The sequence below is a fragment of the Sylvia atricapilla genome, chromosome 4, assembly GCF_009819655.1.
Source record: "Sylvia atricapilla isolate bSylAtr1 chromosome 4, bSylAtr1.pri, whole genome shotgun sequence".
In the NCBI taxonomy this organism is placed as follows: domain Eukaryota; kingdom Metazoa; phylum Chordata; class Aves; order Passeriformes; family Sylviidae; genus Sylvia; species Sylvia atricapilla.
Genome location: NC_089143.1, coordinates 10582394 through 10595976, shown reverse-complemented (window position 1 = coordinate 10595976; position 13583 = coordinate 10582394). Strand labels below are relative to the sequence as shown.

Here is a 13583-nt window from a genome sequence, read left to right as displayed (position 1 = left end):
TCACAGCAGCACAGCAGATTTTCTTTATAAAGTTCTGATTCTACAAATGTGTACAGACTTAAAAGTAAGTAAATCAGTGGTCTTACTGCCAAGAAGACTTGAAATTGAGTGCAAAAGTGGTTTGCACAACGAGGATGTAGGGTGCTTTAATCATCTTCACTTGCAGAGTATAGTTAAGTCTCTGGATCCATTCATGCTTTATCCTTTCTGGCAACTGGATATCCTTTCTGGCAACCTAGTACCTACTCTTACATTGATTTTATGAATATGCAAGTGTGGTTTCTTTGAGGAAGCAGTCCAGGTGACTCAGGTGAGCTCTCAAAAGGCTGCCCTTCAGCCAGGGCTGGGCCCACAGCAGAGCGGGGACTTGACAGCGTCAGAGCTCGCCAGCCGGGCTCGTTCCAGTTTTGTGAGCAAACTTGGCTCGCCACTTCAGCTGACCTCGCCATTCGCCCAGGCTCACTACCGCAAGGCGACAACGATAGTGTTTTCCGCGAGAGCTCAGAGGCTGTGCCAGACACACGGGGCAGCGTCGCCGAAATGCTCTTCGAGAGGAACTTAACGGGCGACGGGAGGAGGCTCCAGCTGCCCGCGGTCGCGACATGGGCGCCCCCCTATCGCCGGCTGCCCGCCGTCCCTGCCGGGCTCCCGTGCGGTCCGCTCCCCGTGCCGGGACCCGCCGCCTGTTGCTATTTCGCCCTCGCTGGCGAGCGGCCGGCCCGGGTGTGCGGCGCGGGTCCGTCCTCGGCCCGGCCCCGGCAGGTAGGGGCGGGGCGGGCGGCGGGCGCTGCAGGGGCGGCGGGCGGTGGTGGACGGTGCAGGAGGCGGCGGGCGGTGGCAGGAGGCGGAGGACAGTGGCAGACAGTGGCAGGAGGCGGCGGGCGGTGGCAGGAGGTGGCAGACAGTGGCAGGAGGCGGAGGACAGTGGCAGGCGGTGGCAGACAGTACAGGAGGCGGCGGGCAGCCCCTGCCCCGGCCCGGCGCCCGTTACCGGCCCCGCCCGCCTCCCCGCGCGGTCGGTGCCCGGCCGCTGCCGAGGGCATTTCCCTGAGGCGAGCACGGCCTGCGGCGGTAAGCGGCGCCGGACGGCCCCGGGCCTGTCGGGGGGCGGCGGTGAGCGGGCCCGGGGGAGCAGCGTTTTTGGAGGGTGGGAGGAAGGAGGAAGAGCAGCTCTTGGCGCAGAGGAAGTGAAGAGTTGTGTTGAGGAGCGCAGCACCCGCCGCGGGCGGCCCGTGCCTGCACCCACCGGCGCCGCGAGAGGGGACAAGGGTCCGGCCGGGGCCCCGCTCCGTGCCCGCGGCGGGGAGGGCGGGTGCGCGCTCCCGTGCCCGCGGCGGGGTCGCGCCGTGGCTGCTGCCGGGCTCCCGGCGGAGGCGCGGCTCCGGCGGCCACAGCGGCGCTGCTGCGGGACGGGGCGGCCGGGCGGGAGCGCGGCGGGGACGCCGTTCTCGGCCGCCGGGGCTCTGGGACAGCCGGCTCCTCGTCAGAATAACCAAAGGACCGGCTCGAATTTAATCTGTCAGTGACCTGAGGTGCTTTTAGTTCTTTTTCTCTCGTCTGCCGTTTCCTCGCCCATCTATGTAACATCGGCGGGTGTAACTCCTCCCAAACCCCGCTCCGTCTCAGAGCAGCAAAGCGCCTCTTCCCTGGGCAAAACCGAACCATTTCCTACCGCGGCACAGCCGAATGTAACTTTTAATCCGCCCACAGCGGCGCAGTGTCCTTGTGGCCCTTTAAATTCGCGAACTAACTCAACAAGGGAATGATCTCTTGAAACTGCCTTCGCGAGAGGTATGAAACGAATGTGGTTATTTATAGCGGAGTTTGAAACGATCGAGGCCTTTGTGTGCTGTGTTTTATTTGGGAGAGAGGCTAACACGGCAGATCTGCTGTAGGAACCTTTAATAGTGCAGATGGTGGGATTTGTGTCTGCGTTAAGCCTAGAGATTGAATGGAACATCGTGGGTCAAAAATAATAAATTATACATTTTCCGAATAGCGAATACCTCTGAGCTGATGCATACGACTATACTTTTAACACTTGTAAGTGCTGAAATAGAAATTTGTCACGGGTTGTTATATAGGAATGCCGAAAATCATAGGTAACGCACAAAAGTAGAAATGTTTGCAGGTGAGAAAAACGACAGGATGGAAGGAAAGTGAAAGGCATTCATTGATATGTGGATGACTTGACACTTTTTTTCACTTTAATTTAGTTAACTGCAAAGTTGAGTGCAGGCTGTGGATATGCAATTGAATAAAAAGGAATGATGTTCATAATGTCATTTACCTAGCAAGCTTTTATTTATTTATTTATTTAGTGCATTACTGTTGTAGAACAGCTCAATATTTTGTTCAGGTCTGTATGAGGCTGAGTCAGAAGACTTCAGTCATCAGCATATTAATTTCCATGGACTTGATTAAGGAAATTACAACAAGTGTTAAGGGCAGGAACAGTCAGCTATTTTCTTCATTTGATAGCTGATTATAAATGTGTGTGTTTGTAATCAATAATATATTACCATTTTGTTGCAATTTTTATTTTAAATTAATAGCCTATTTTTAAAACTTACTTGAGGAGTGAGATAAATGCTGGCTGTACTGGTTAATATTTTAGGTGTGTTTGTTACTGGCAGCAGTACCAGCGTATATGGTCAAATGTTATTCAGCACACAGTCTGGAATTGCTGACAGCATTTAAGCATTAAGTACTTTAAAAGTGAGCATTTAATGAAAAAATAATGGAAATTAAAACTAGTTTCTGAGGCAAATTGGTTTCTGGACTCGCACATGATGTTGCCCACAGCTAACCATAGCTTCAGAAGGAAACAGCAAATAATAAATAGCTACGAGATAAAAAGAATATCTTCACAACAAGAGGGGTGTGTCATGCTTCCAAATGCCCTTAAAAGCATAAAAATCCCTTTCTGAACACTGTTCTCAGCAGTGACCATGTGATGATATACTTAATATATATTCTCATTTGTGTTTTTCTGTATATCCTGCCAGGTGGATAGAGAAATCTGTCAGCTTGAGCAGAGACAACGTAAATTTCAGTTAGGGATCAGAAAGAGAGGGAGACAAGTGGTATTTAGTTCTGGCTAGTATTCCAGAGTTCTGGCTGCAGGCCAGGGCTCCTCATAATCCTTAAGTAGTATGATATTTCTGCTAAAATAATCAGGGGTGAAGTGCAGTCAGTACCAGTGCCTCTGGTTCCATTTGTCAACAGGGTTCAGTGCTAATGCCATGCAGAGAAGAGCTGAACAAATTTGTGCTATTTAAGACCAGCTGTTTTTCGTAAGACCTTGCTGTATGGTTGCATTTTTTTTGCTTAGCTTTGTGAAAGGGAAAATAACTGACTTAGAGAAACGTACAGAAACTAAAGCTGCTGCCATGTCCCAAGCCTGATGTGGAGTAACGGCACAGTCGTCTCTCAGAAGAGCTGCAGAGATTGAGGAGGATGGTGTTTTTCTGTTCAGCTCTCAGCTCAACCCCCTCATTTATTCATTGCTGTGTGAAAGCTCTGCCTGCTTCCTTGCTTGATACATCTTGTAAGCCCATCAGTTCTGCTGTGAGTCCCAGCACTCCAGCTGCTACCAAAGCAGGGAAGGAGCTGGAGGATAGTGAAGGGTTGCTTAAGTCTGCAGTTACCAGTGTTCCAAACAATAGTTTAAAACTTTTGGCTGCATGTCTGTATTGAGTTTAGTCTGCTTGAGATGGAAGAAAAGTCAAAAGAAGGACAATGCTGCAGCACTGTCAAAGTCTCTGGTTTTTTTGTTGTTTTTTTTTTTTTTTTTGGTTTTGGTTTTGTTGTTGTTGTTGTTTGTGGGTTTTTTGGGTTTTTGTTGTTGTTGGTTTGTTTGTTTGTTTGTTTTGTAGATGGTGGGGGGGGGATGTTCTTTTGGCTTAGAATATTCTCTCTCCTCTCTGTGTCTTCTTCTATATTAGTCTGCATCTATCCCAGATCTGCCTGGTGTTCCCCCAGGTGCACAAACCCAGTTTTCAGTGCCTCACTTTCCCAGGTTATTAACACAATAACCTCACAAGATTCTCCTTCCTAACCTTAAAGTTCACCTGACCCCATCTAACCAACTGGCACCTGGAGCCAATACCTTGCCCTTGTGATATAGTCTTTCTTGAGAGAAGGTGAATTTTGAGGAATGCTGTCTTGTATGATGCAATGCTGCTTAGACATGTACCTTCACAGAGGTCCAGAATGGCAGAAATAATAATTTGTGTAGCACTTCCTTTCATGCTGTGTTACCATCACCCTGACTTCTCTCTGAAGGGGTCGCTTTTAACTTGGTGTCATACCACAGTGAGAATGTAACTTGATTTTAGAGAGCAAGAGTCTAATATATATATATTTTAATTAGGTTAGGGTTTTAAAAAACAATATCAGATTTCACTGGAACAGTGTAGTGTTTCATGCTAAGTCTGCTCCCCAGTTGTGAGAAGTGGCTGGGTTGATCAGAGCAAAAGAGAAGCTGAGGACAAAGGGCACACGTATTCCCATGTGTATCTTCTACATTAATGATAGTCTGGTGTGCCCTGGTATAGAAGGCAGGGATGGATACATTCATGTGGTTTGTATAAATATGTCTTACAGTTTGGCTGTTTTTATGCTGATGAAGCAAATACAGCTGAACCAAAGCAGGCTAAACAGTAGGAACAGTAAGGATCATATTCTCTATATCTCTGTAAACTATATCTTTCTCAGCAGCAAAGCTGTCAGCTGAGGAGTGCCACTCAAGCTGTTCTCAGTTTTGATTGCAAGGGCAACCAAGATCCTTCAAAAGATGCTGGTGGAGAGGAGAAAGAGGAACTGTCTCAGTTATGTTGTGAGTGCTGGGAGAACAACTGGAGACATCCAGTGTGCAAAGCAAAGCCCAGAGTGATGAAGCTGAATGGTGCTTAGGGCTGCCAAAGGAACATCTAAGTTGAGGTAGAAGGAAACTAGTGGAGAGCTTTATTTTTATATCTTTTCTATTCCCTTTTGGCTTAGAGGTGAAATAAACATTTAATAAGCATGAGTCAATTGGACACTTGGGAGGAGGAGGAGACTTGTTTGAGCCTACTGTACTAATATATAAAATCCTGTGGCACCTGCAGAGCCGAATTTCAGAGGGGATGAACTAAAAGGCAGCAACCAGGGATGGGCAAAGGTGCTAAAATTCCAAGTGGTGGCATCAGGGCAGACTTGGATGGGCTGAGAGGGTGGCTACTCTTTGGCCCTAATGAGTGCTTAATTTTTGCTGGGAATAGGCCTGTTGAGAAGAACAAAACTGTTTTTAGGTCTAAATTAAAGAACGTTCATAAAATATTTCATGGTCTTGAAGTAAAACCTTGTTGTAAACTTGAAGGACATTAACACCAGTGGCATGAAATTGGCATAATTTCTGGTGGGATTTGTTTACAATAAGTGACAGGAGGGGAAAACAAAGAAAGAATGGCTGGGAAAGGGAAATGGAACATGCAGAACAGGAACATGCAGAACAGTAACATTCAGGGCGAAATGGGTTAGATAAGGAGGTTTTCTGATGCTGCTGAATTTGTGCTCTGAGAAACTGCACTTTCAGCCTTTCCTAACATTAAGAAAAAAGCCCTAGCACTTTCACTTCTACCTAACTGGTTTGATTTAGTTGTGTTTTTCTTTGGAAATAAAAAATGCAGACATTTGAGTATTTATGCTGTTGAGTTTGCAAGGTGTTTATTATTTTAAAAAAGAGATGAATGCCAAGAAGCTTCACATTTATGTTAAATACATTCCAGCAGTACAATGTTTGTTTAAGTGTGACAGAGTATCAACCTTCGGTTTTTTATATATTGTTCAGTCCTTAGAGTTAGCACCCAAAATAATGTATTATATTGTGATACTCATTTCTCGTTGAGGCTGCATTGCCTTGTAGATCTGCAGTAAAAGAGCATGGTAGATTGTGGTAATCAAAGAGAAACTTGAAAAGTTGGTTGAAACAGGAGTGACTTTTTGGTATTTTTACATGCCTTTAATTGCATTTTTTAAGAAGGGTTCTCAGAAAATACAAATAAGAAGCTGGCTACAAAATGTATGTGGCTAATACATCATTGTCTGTGTGGTAGCTCACTTCTCATGTTTTCAGCTAAGAATAAAGTTTTCTTAGGCTTTCTTATCCTGAGATTTTTATCTATGCCACTAAGTGACAAGAGCACTAAAAGCTAAAACCTAGATTTTTATGTAGTTTAGACTTTACACCATGGTAGTTATGAATTAATCCAATCTTCCCTGCAGTTGCTGAGCTATTTTTCATTGTTGCAGTTAAGGAGAAAAAAATTGTAATGGTTTGTCAAAGAAGAGACCATTTTGATTCCTGGCTGATGGAAAACTGTAATGCTAACTGTGTTTAGCACTCTGTGTTGATAAGGTGTAAAAATGCTTCCTGAAGCTGCTATCCCATTTAGAATCACAGAATCATTGATGTTGGAAGGGATCTCCAAGATCATCATGTCCAGCATCTGACTGAATTCACCATGTGAATTAGATCATAGCACCAAGTACCACATCCAGTTGTTTCTTGAACACTTCCAGGGACAGTGACTCCACCACATCCCTTGGCAGCCTCTTCCAATCCTTATCACCCTTTCAGTGAAGAAATTCTTCCTGATGCCAAATCTGAACCACCCCTGCCACAACTTAATGCCATTTCATTTACAATGTAATGCATTTATATTAAACTAAAAGATGCTTATTTTCTTCTTCACTTGTGAAATAAACAAGAAAATCTTCCAATTGTAGTGTACTTAAAATGAGGTGCACAAATTCTGGGTTTTCATGGCCCTTTTCCCCACACCTCTCATGTGCAGATACACAGAGGTTTATGAAAAGACTTTTTAAAAAATTATCTACATATCTGGAATGCTATTTATTATGAATTCATTAAATAGGATCTTGAAAACTTGTGCTCTTGCTAAATTTGCTCTTCTTCAAACTGGTAATGTTGCCAGTGTTCATTTCTCAAAAGATGAAAAAGTTTCAAAAACATAAATGCACCCAAAGATGATTTCTGCAGTTCTGTTGTTTTTACAGTTTGCCAGTTACTGCAGAAGCATTTTTCCCCACTGGGACATTTACAGATTGGTTGCATTTTAAACAGTTCAAAATGAATTTCCATCTTGAAATTTTTTTAAAAAAAAGTTTTGTGGCTTTTTTAATCCTGAAATTTCCTTTAATTTTTAACAAGGTGAAAGACTGTTAAAAACTCAGTCTGAAAATATTATTACAAGAGCAAATGAAGGACAAAGTTTAATAGAAACTCTTGAGAAGAATAGTGCTGGGTTTGATCATATTTGTAGATGAACAAAGACAAGAAATACTGTTGCCGCAGTAAACAGATGCCACTTATTCAATACTTGTTCAAATGTAATTAAAATGTTTTTTAGGCTATCTTGGTACTATTTATGTTGTTCCTAATAGATCTTATAATGAGAAATTCTCTCAGACTGATGGTGAACTACTGTCCTGGTATTTAAACACAGGCAATTAAAGGCCTGTCAGCCTTGTGTCAGTCTCACACAATATAATGTAACAGCTGAAACTGGGGTCAATTAAAGAAGAGTTAGAACAGGCTAGTATAACAAATGCCAATCTATGTGTTTTCATGGACTGCATTTTGTGAAATGGAATTTATAAATAAATGCATTTACTGGATTTCATTACTATAAGTACTAATACATAATAACAGTAGTGGTGGTAGATTCTGGGTATAACAGGGTTACAACAGGGTTGTGTGCTACTTGGCAAATTCCACTTGATATTTTAAGGAGTGAAAGTGATACAATGTCAGTCTGGCTAACATTTAAGTGTTCCTGTCTGGCTGACCAGTTAAAATGTAACCATGAATTGTGATGGTCATCTGGTTCTTCCCAGAATGCTGTACGGACTGCTCTTTGTGCCGGGATCTGACAGGTCTTTCAGTGATCAGTCAGTTGACTGCTGCTACCATTTTTAGATGACAGTGATTCCTATTTTTTTATTTATTGAAAAAATCTGTTTGGTTACAAGTAGTAATCACTGGGCAAATTATATCTAAGGAAACAACTCCATGTTAGTAGCCAAATTCAAAGTTATGAACTTATGGACAAGAAAGTTGTCAAGCTGACTTTTTTCCCCCCACATGTAAAGCTGTCTTACCAGTCAGTGACTTCAGCTGCCATGAAGGTCAGAATAGCTCAGCTGAGTTCTTCCTGTGATAACAGGATTGAAATAGGCCAGTGTGATCTACATGTGCCTGCCCATGAAACAGACACTGGCTAGAAAGAATGTTCATTGTAATTTAGTTACTCATTAGATAGTTGAGCTAAGGTCAGATTTTAAATCAGGACTGACTTTTTCCCAAGCAATGCATTTATTACGATTATGTTTGTTGGATCTAAAATAGTAAGACTGGCCCAATGTAAAGAGGGGGAACTCTCTAGATTGGCCATGGTAGCCCTCTTCTGATGTTAAGCTATTAATTATTTGTGTTACTGAGAGTTGGTTTTTTCATACAGTTCCAGCACCTACATAACTCTTTCTTTTCCTTTCAGAACTCCTCTGTTCCTTAGTCAAAGGAGCCGTGCAGCATCCAGATAATGTCATTCCATGGAAGTGAAATATTGGTGAATTAAAGGTTCTCTAAAGGACTGCAAAATGGAGCCAATAACTTTCAAAGTTAAAAAGTGTCAAACACCAAGTGATTTCTCAGCAAGTTTCAGTCTCCAGCTAGTGGGTTCTCTCCCAGTGCATTCCCTAACCACTATGTCAATGCTGCCTTGGATCGTGGCCGAGATCCGGTTGCTCAGTGCAAAGTCTTCCAAAGAAGAGCCCAGCGTCAGCCAAATCCGACTTTGTGTCTCACCAGCCAGTCTGCGGTGTGAGCCAGACACAGGGAAAACGCAGCAGTGGGATCCTTTAATTTGTTCAAGTTTGTTTGAATACAAGCCACAGCAGGTCCACAAACTGATTCACAACAGCCATGACCCGAGCTACTTCGCTTGTCTGATAAAGGATGAAGCTGCAAATCAGCAAAGTATCTGCTATGTATTTAAAGCTGATGATCAGACAAAAGTAAGTAAAAACAAAGAACCAAAGCAAGCATCCCTGGAGCTGCTTTTGTGCTGTTTGAATCACCTTTCACTACACTGTAAGACCTTAAGGTTGTAGTTACAATTAGAGACTATCTCATTAAAACTTACTGATTTACTTTATTTGATGTTAATTGCTCAGTGGAATTCAAACTGCTCAGCATGTGAAATGATAGGTGTGTACATCTCCTACAGGATCAGCACCTGAATTTCATCAGCTTAAAAAACACTTTAGTTTGGGATATGGGCTGAAATCTTGGCCTTCAAGTCAGTGAGAGCTTTTCTGTTGATGTCACTAGGGCTAGTATTTCACTCTCGAGTCACTGTGAACTTTATCTTATCCTGCACTCAGACCTCTCAAATTTCTGTTTTCCTGAGTTGAGACCTATGTAACTGGGAAACAGAGATACCTCTTTTCTCAGAAAAAGGAGAGGGTAGTGTGGAACCTCCATATGTATCATATCTCTAACAACAGGACCCTGTGGAAACCTTTTCCTAGCTCTATAATTCACAAAGCCTGGCAGGCAGGTTTACAGAGTGGGAGAAAGTGCCCAGTCTCTCACTTCTGTGACATGCAGGCTTGCTGCTGCATGGTGTGAGACAAGAATTGGGTATGCACGTCTGGCAGTGGGTGAGATTTGGCTTAGTCTGAATTTCCTAACCAGTTCCTAGCCAGTTGTGTCTTTGCTGAAAAAGTGGAAGCATTAAAATTGTCTCTCTCTTCTGTTTGAGAGTAATGTGTGACACTGACTCTCATGAAGGAGTAAAATGAGTAGAATTTAAAACAAAGTTATTGTGAACTACTGGGAACAAAATGGTGACATATCCTTCACCTCTTGAATGTCAACTCTAGTCTCCATAATGTTGGAAAGCAGCATGATCACTTGACTCATAGGAGGTGTCCTGCTGAAGAGCCCTGGAGGTATTATGTGAATATACACCATGTATGGGATTTATGCCAACCTACCCAACAGAAAAACATTGTACAGTTCCAAATCCATGGTCTCAAGCTTACAGCTCGAAACATATGGAAACAGCTTTAGTTAAATCCTCCCAGATAAAATGGCAGTTCCAGTAAATTAAAGGGCAAATACGTGGTACATCATAAGCATTTAAGTTAGAAATCCTGTCAAGTTAAATGTAGAATACCAAGTTTATGTACGTAAGAGCAGAAATAAGGAATAGATATTTCAAAACTTGGAATTGGATAACAGTGAGTGAATGCATTTTTCAGTTTGCTTATGCATTTACTTGTGCTTGTGGTTTTCCAGGATTATGGTGAGTGCACAGCACTGATCACCTCCAGTACATTTTCTTAGGCATTTTCTTTTGCAACAAGAGATTCAAGTACTTTTTCTTCATGTTTGATCAAATTCCTGGATATGTTTGAAATGATCAAGAACAAATTAAGTTTCTAGTGAAATTTGCATCTGTGTCTATATGTTTTTGGAAACAACACCCAAAATTTTTGGATACCTGGTTTAACTGCTTAGCTCTAGATTGACATAGATATGTGTCCTTTCAAAAACTGCCTTCTGCTTGGTCTCTTAACTTGCCTTGCATGCAAGAGTTGTTTGTCTTGACTTCTTTTCAGTCTAGGTAGACATCTGATCAGCATTTGTGGACCTATGTTTTAGCAAAAGGGTAATGGAGATGTCAGGTGTTCTTACCATCCAAAAGTGAAGCTCTGCCTCTTTTACTTAAATTTTGTGCAATTTCCACGTTTTAAATAAGTTCTTTGTGCCTTGTAGGGTGTTGTTACTTTGCCCTGAATATGGCCATATAATTCCTTTTAGCTAATTGAAGTGTGTATTTATTAGGAAGAGTGAACTGATGTTACCTGTTTTGCAGATGCCCAACTTGAAAGGATAGGTTGATACCCACCTACAAACATATTTGTTACAAACTGAAAGAGCTGTTTGTTAAAAGCCAGTGAATTGGGATGAAGAATTTAGAATTGTTACTGCAGTTTATGTTCAATTTCAGAAGAAATAAATTTTAGAGATAGGACTTTTGCAGCCTGTGCAACTCAGCAGACTCCTGTGCTGGCACTCTTGTTTGTGAGGACTCTTTTTTTCCTATTTGCTTCAGATCTGTAAAAGAATCACAGCAGTCCAGATATGTTTAGTCACAGAATGTTCATAACTATCTTTAATCAACAATCTTGGACATCCAGACTTTTGCGATAACTACCAATTACAATAACGTTGTAAACTGCAAGAGCCACAACTTTGTGTCTGCACATATAAATCTGTAGTAGGGTTATATTTGACAAAGAATTCTTGGATTAAGTCTGGTCTGACTTAGGATTTGAATTAAAGGTACTTTGTGGCTTTGCAATTAAGTTCTGTGTGTATCCTCACCTTAAGATAACTATAATAAAAGGGGGCAGAAGTATGTCTGTGGGAGAAGTACAGTAGGAAGATTAGGATGTTAAGAGGAAGGCAGCTGAGTAGAAGACTAAGCAAGTAAAGCCTTTAAGAGGAGGACAAGAAACTTGAAAGTCATGCAGACAGGAATACCACTGGAGATGGTAGAAAGTATAGAAATCCAGGAATGGTCAGGCTTTTAGCATCAGCACTGCAGATAGACTGCAGTCCATTAACTGTAATGTTGCTCCTTTATAAATATAAATTGAGCAAGAACATACAGCTGATTAGTGAGGGATTATTTTACTGATTAATTTACTGATTTATTTATTAATTTAATTTTTTAGATTCTTGTTAATGTTGCTCAATAATTTTTAGCTCAGCTCTAGAGTTGATGGAGGTGCCTGCAATGTGAGGTTTTCCCTGCAAATAAATACAAGGGTCTTGGGTTTCTTGTTGCTGCATTTCCAACATATCCACTTTAGAGAAGAAATTAGTAGACAGGTAATTAACACTAAGTAATGTCAGGATTCTTTGCATGGAATTCTTTGTTATGCTGCTCTTTAGAAGTGAAAGAAAAGGTAGTTCCCCACTGTGGTCTGTCTTCCCTCTGTAGGATCGTCAATAATTGTTTCCACTGTACCATCATGGCAATGTGTGGCTCACTTTCCCTGCTGGACAGCAGTAAGGAGGGAAGGATGAGATGACATTACTTGGATAAAAGCATGTGAATATGGAAATCATTCTACTCTACCTTGTGCTTAAAGGGTGGGTTTACTCTGCCTAGAGAGAGCTTCTCTTCTTTCCAAATAGACTTGTCAGACATGGTGCTGGAGTGTTCCTTCCTTCATCTATAATCTCAGTAAGTTTCCACTAGTTACAGATAGTGGAGTTTCTTATCTTTACACCCTTATTCTGCAGAGGGTCTGATGTGGCCTCATGATTAATTTCTGCCTGAGGGTGGGGCTGAAGCATTAATACATATTCTTTGTAGGTGCTCAGGAATGGAGCTGGATTCAATTATATTGCCTGCAGAGAGCTTATGAAGGCTACTTATAGGTCAGGTGAGTAATGGTGGGGGAAGCTGGGGAAAAATTAAATCTTCACTAAATCTGTTTGCAGAATAATCCTTTCAGAATAAGAACACAGCATTGCTGAACACCTTAATGAGAGTGCTTGGCTACTGTAGGAGTGTGATGGAAATTAAACCATACCTGCTCCACCCTCTTCATCTCCCCAGTGGCCTCTGGTCTGACATTTACTTATGTACCACAGAAGTGGGATGCTATTGATATCACTGTTGTTGTTGAAAACTATATGCTTTAAAAATTATTAGCTTTTTAGTGCTACCTTTGAGATCTACTAGTTCTAAACTATTTGGAACTGCAGGTGATGTTGCAGGTGAGGTGTGCTGTTTCCTTCCTGAGCTCATTCTCCCCAGCTTTCCTTCTGTATGATGCCCTGCTTTAGCACATCATTCACTCCAAGAAATGAAAGAGATAAATAATGTGAGGTTAATGGTATCCCCCTCTATCAGATGCATAGTAGCCAAAACATTATGAAGGATGAGTATTTCTATTCTTATTTTCAGCTTGGAAAAGTAATTCCAGATGTCATTATGTTGAGCCTTCTTTGGTGTATCAAATGATTTGTTTTACTTAGGTATGTTTAATCTTACTTGATGGATATTTGGGCTGGCAAATGGAACACAGGTCACTAGTTTGTCCAATTCATGCCCTGAGCTAGTTTAGATTTAAGGCAAGTTAAGGTTGTGCTGTCCTTCATTATACTTTCATATTTATTTTAAGTGAAGACTAACAATTCTAAATTGAATGGTTTCGCAGAGGTCTGAGTCAAAGAGGACATTTAGTATCTCAGCCTTGTTCAGGGCAGGCTCACGTTTTCCCAAGCCTGTGTTCTGTCACCTACAGAGCTATAAAGACTTTTTTGTTGCCTTTGACAATCCTTGCTAGATTCAATTCCAGGTGGACTTTGGCTTTCCTAATCATGTCTCTGTCTTGGGTTGGCAAGTTCTAATCGAGGCTCTCTGGAAACTGGCTGGATTGACTATGCCCTGCTGTGTTTTTCCTACAGCAGATATTCGAGTGGTTGAGTC

At 42.1% G+C, this 13583-nt stretch overlaps 1 protein-coding gene across 6 annotated transcripts in view; it reads left to right on the top strand.

The window, feature by feature from the left end:
- The first annotated feature begins 1466 nt into the window (after positions 1–1466).
- The window catches only part of TBC1D1 (TBC1 domain family member 1), a 100944-nt gene continuing 88827 nt past the window's right edge, over positions 1467–13583 (top strand). For 4 of the 6 annotated variants that reach the window (XM_066317118.1, XM_066317119.1, XM_066317117.1 and 1 more), the window contains exons 1-2: positions 1467–1791; positions 8562–9081. In XM_066317118.1, coding sequence (XP_066173215.1) covers positions 8665–9081 — 417 coding nt within the window. In that variant the 5' untranslated portion in view covers positions 1467–1791; positions 8562–8664. The remainder of the gene's footprint in view (positions 1792–8561; positions 9082–13583) is intronic. The other 2 variants (XM_066317122.1, XM_066317121.1) reach the window with 1 other exon arrangement.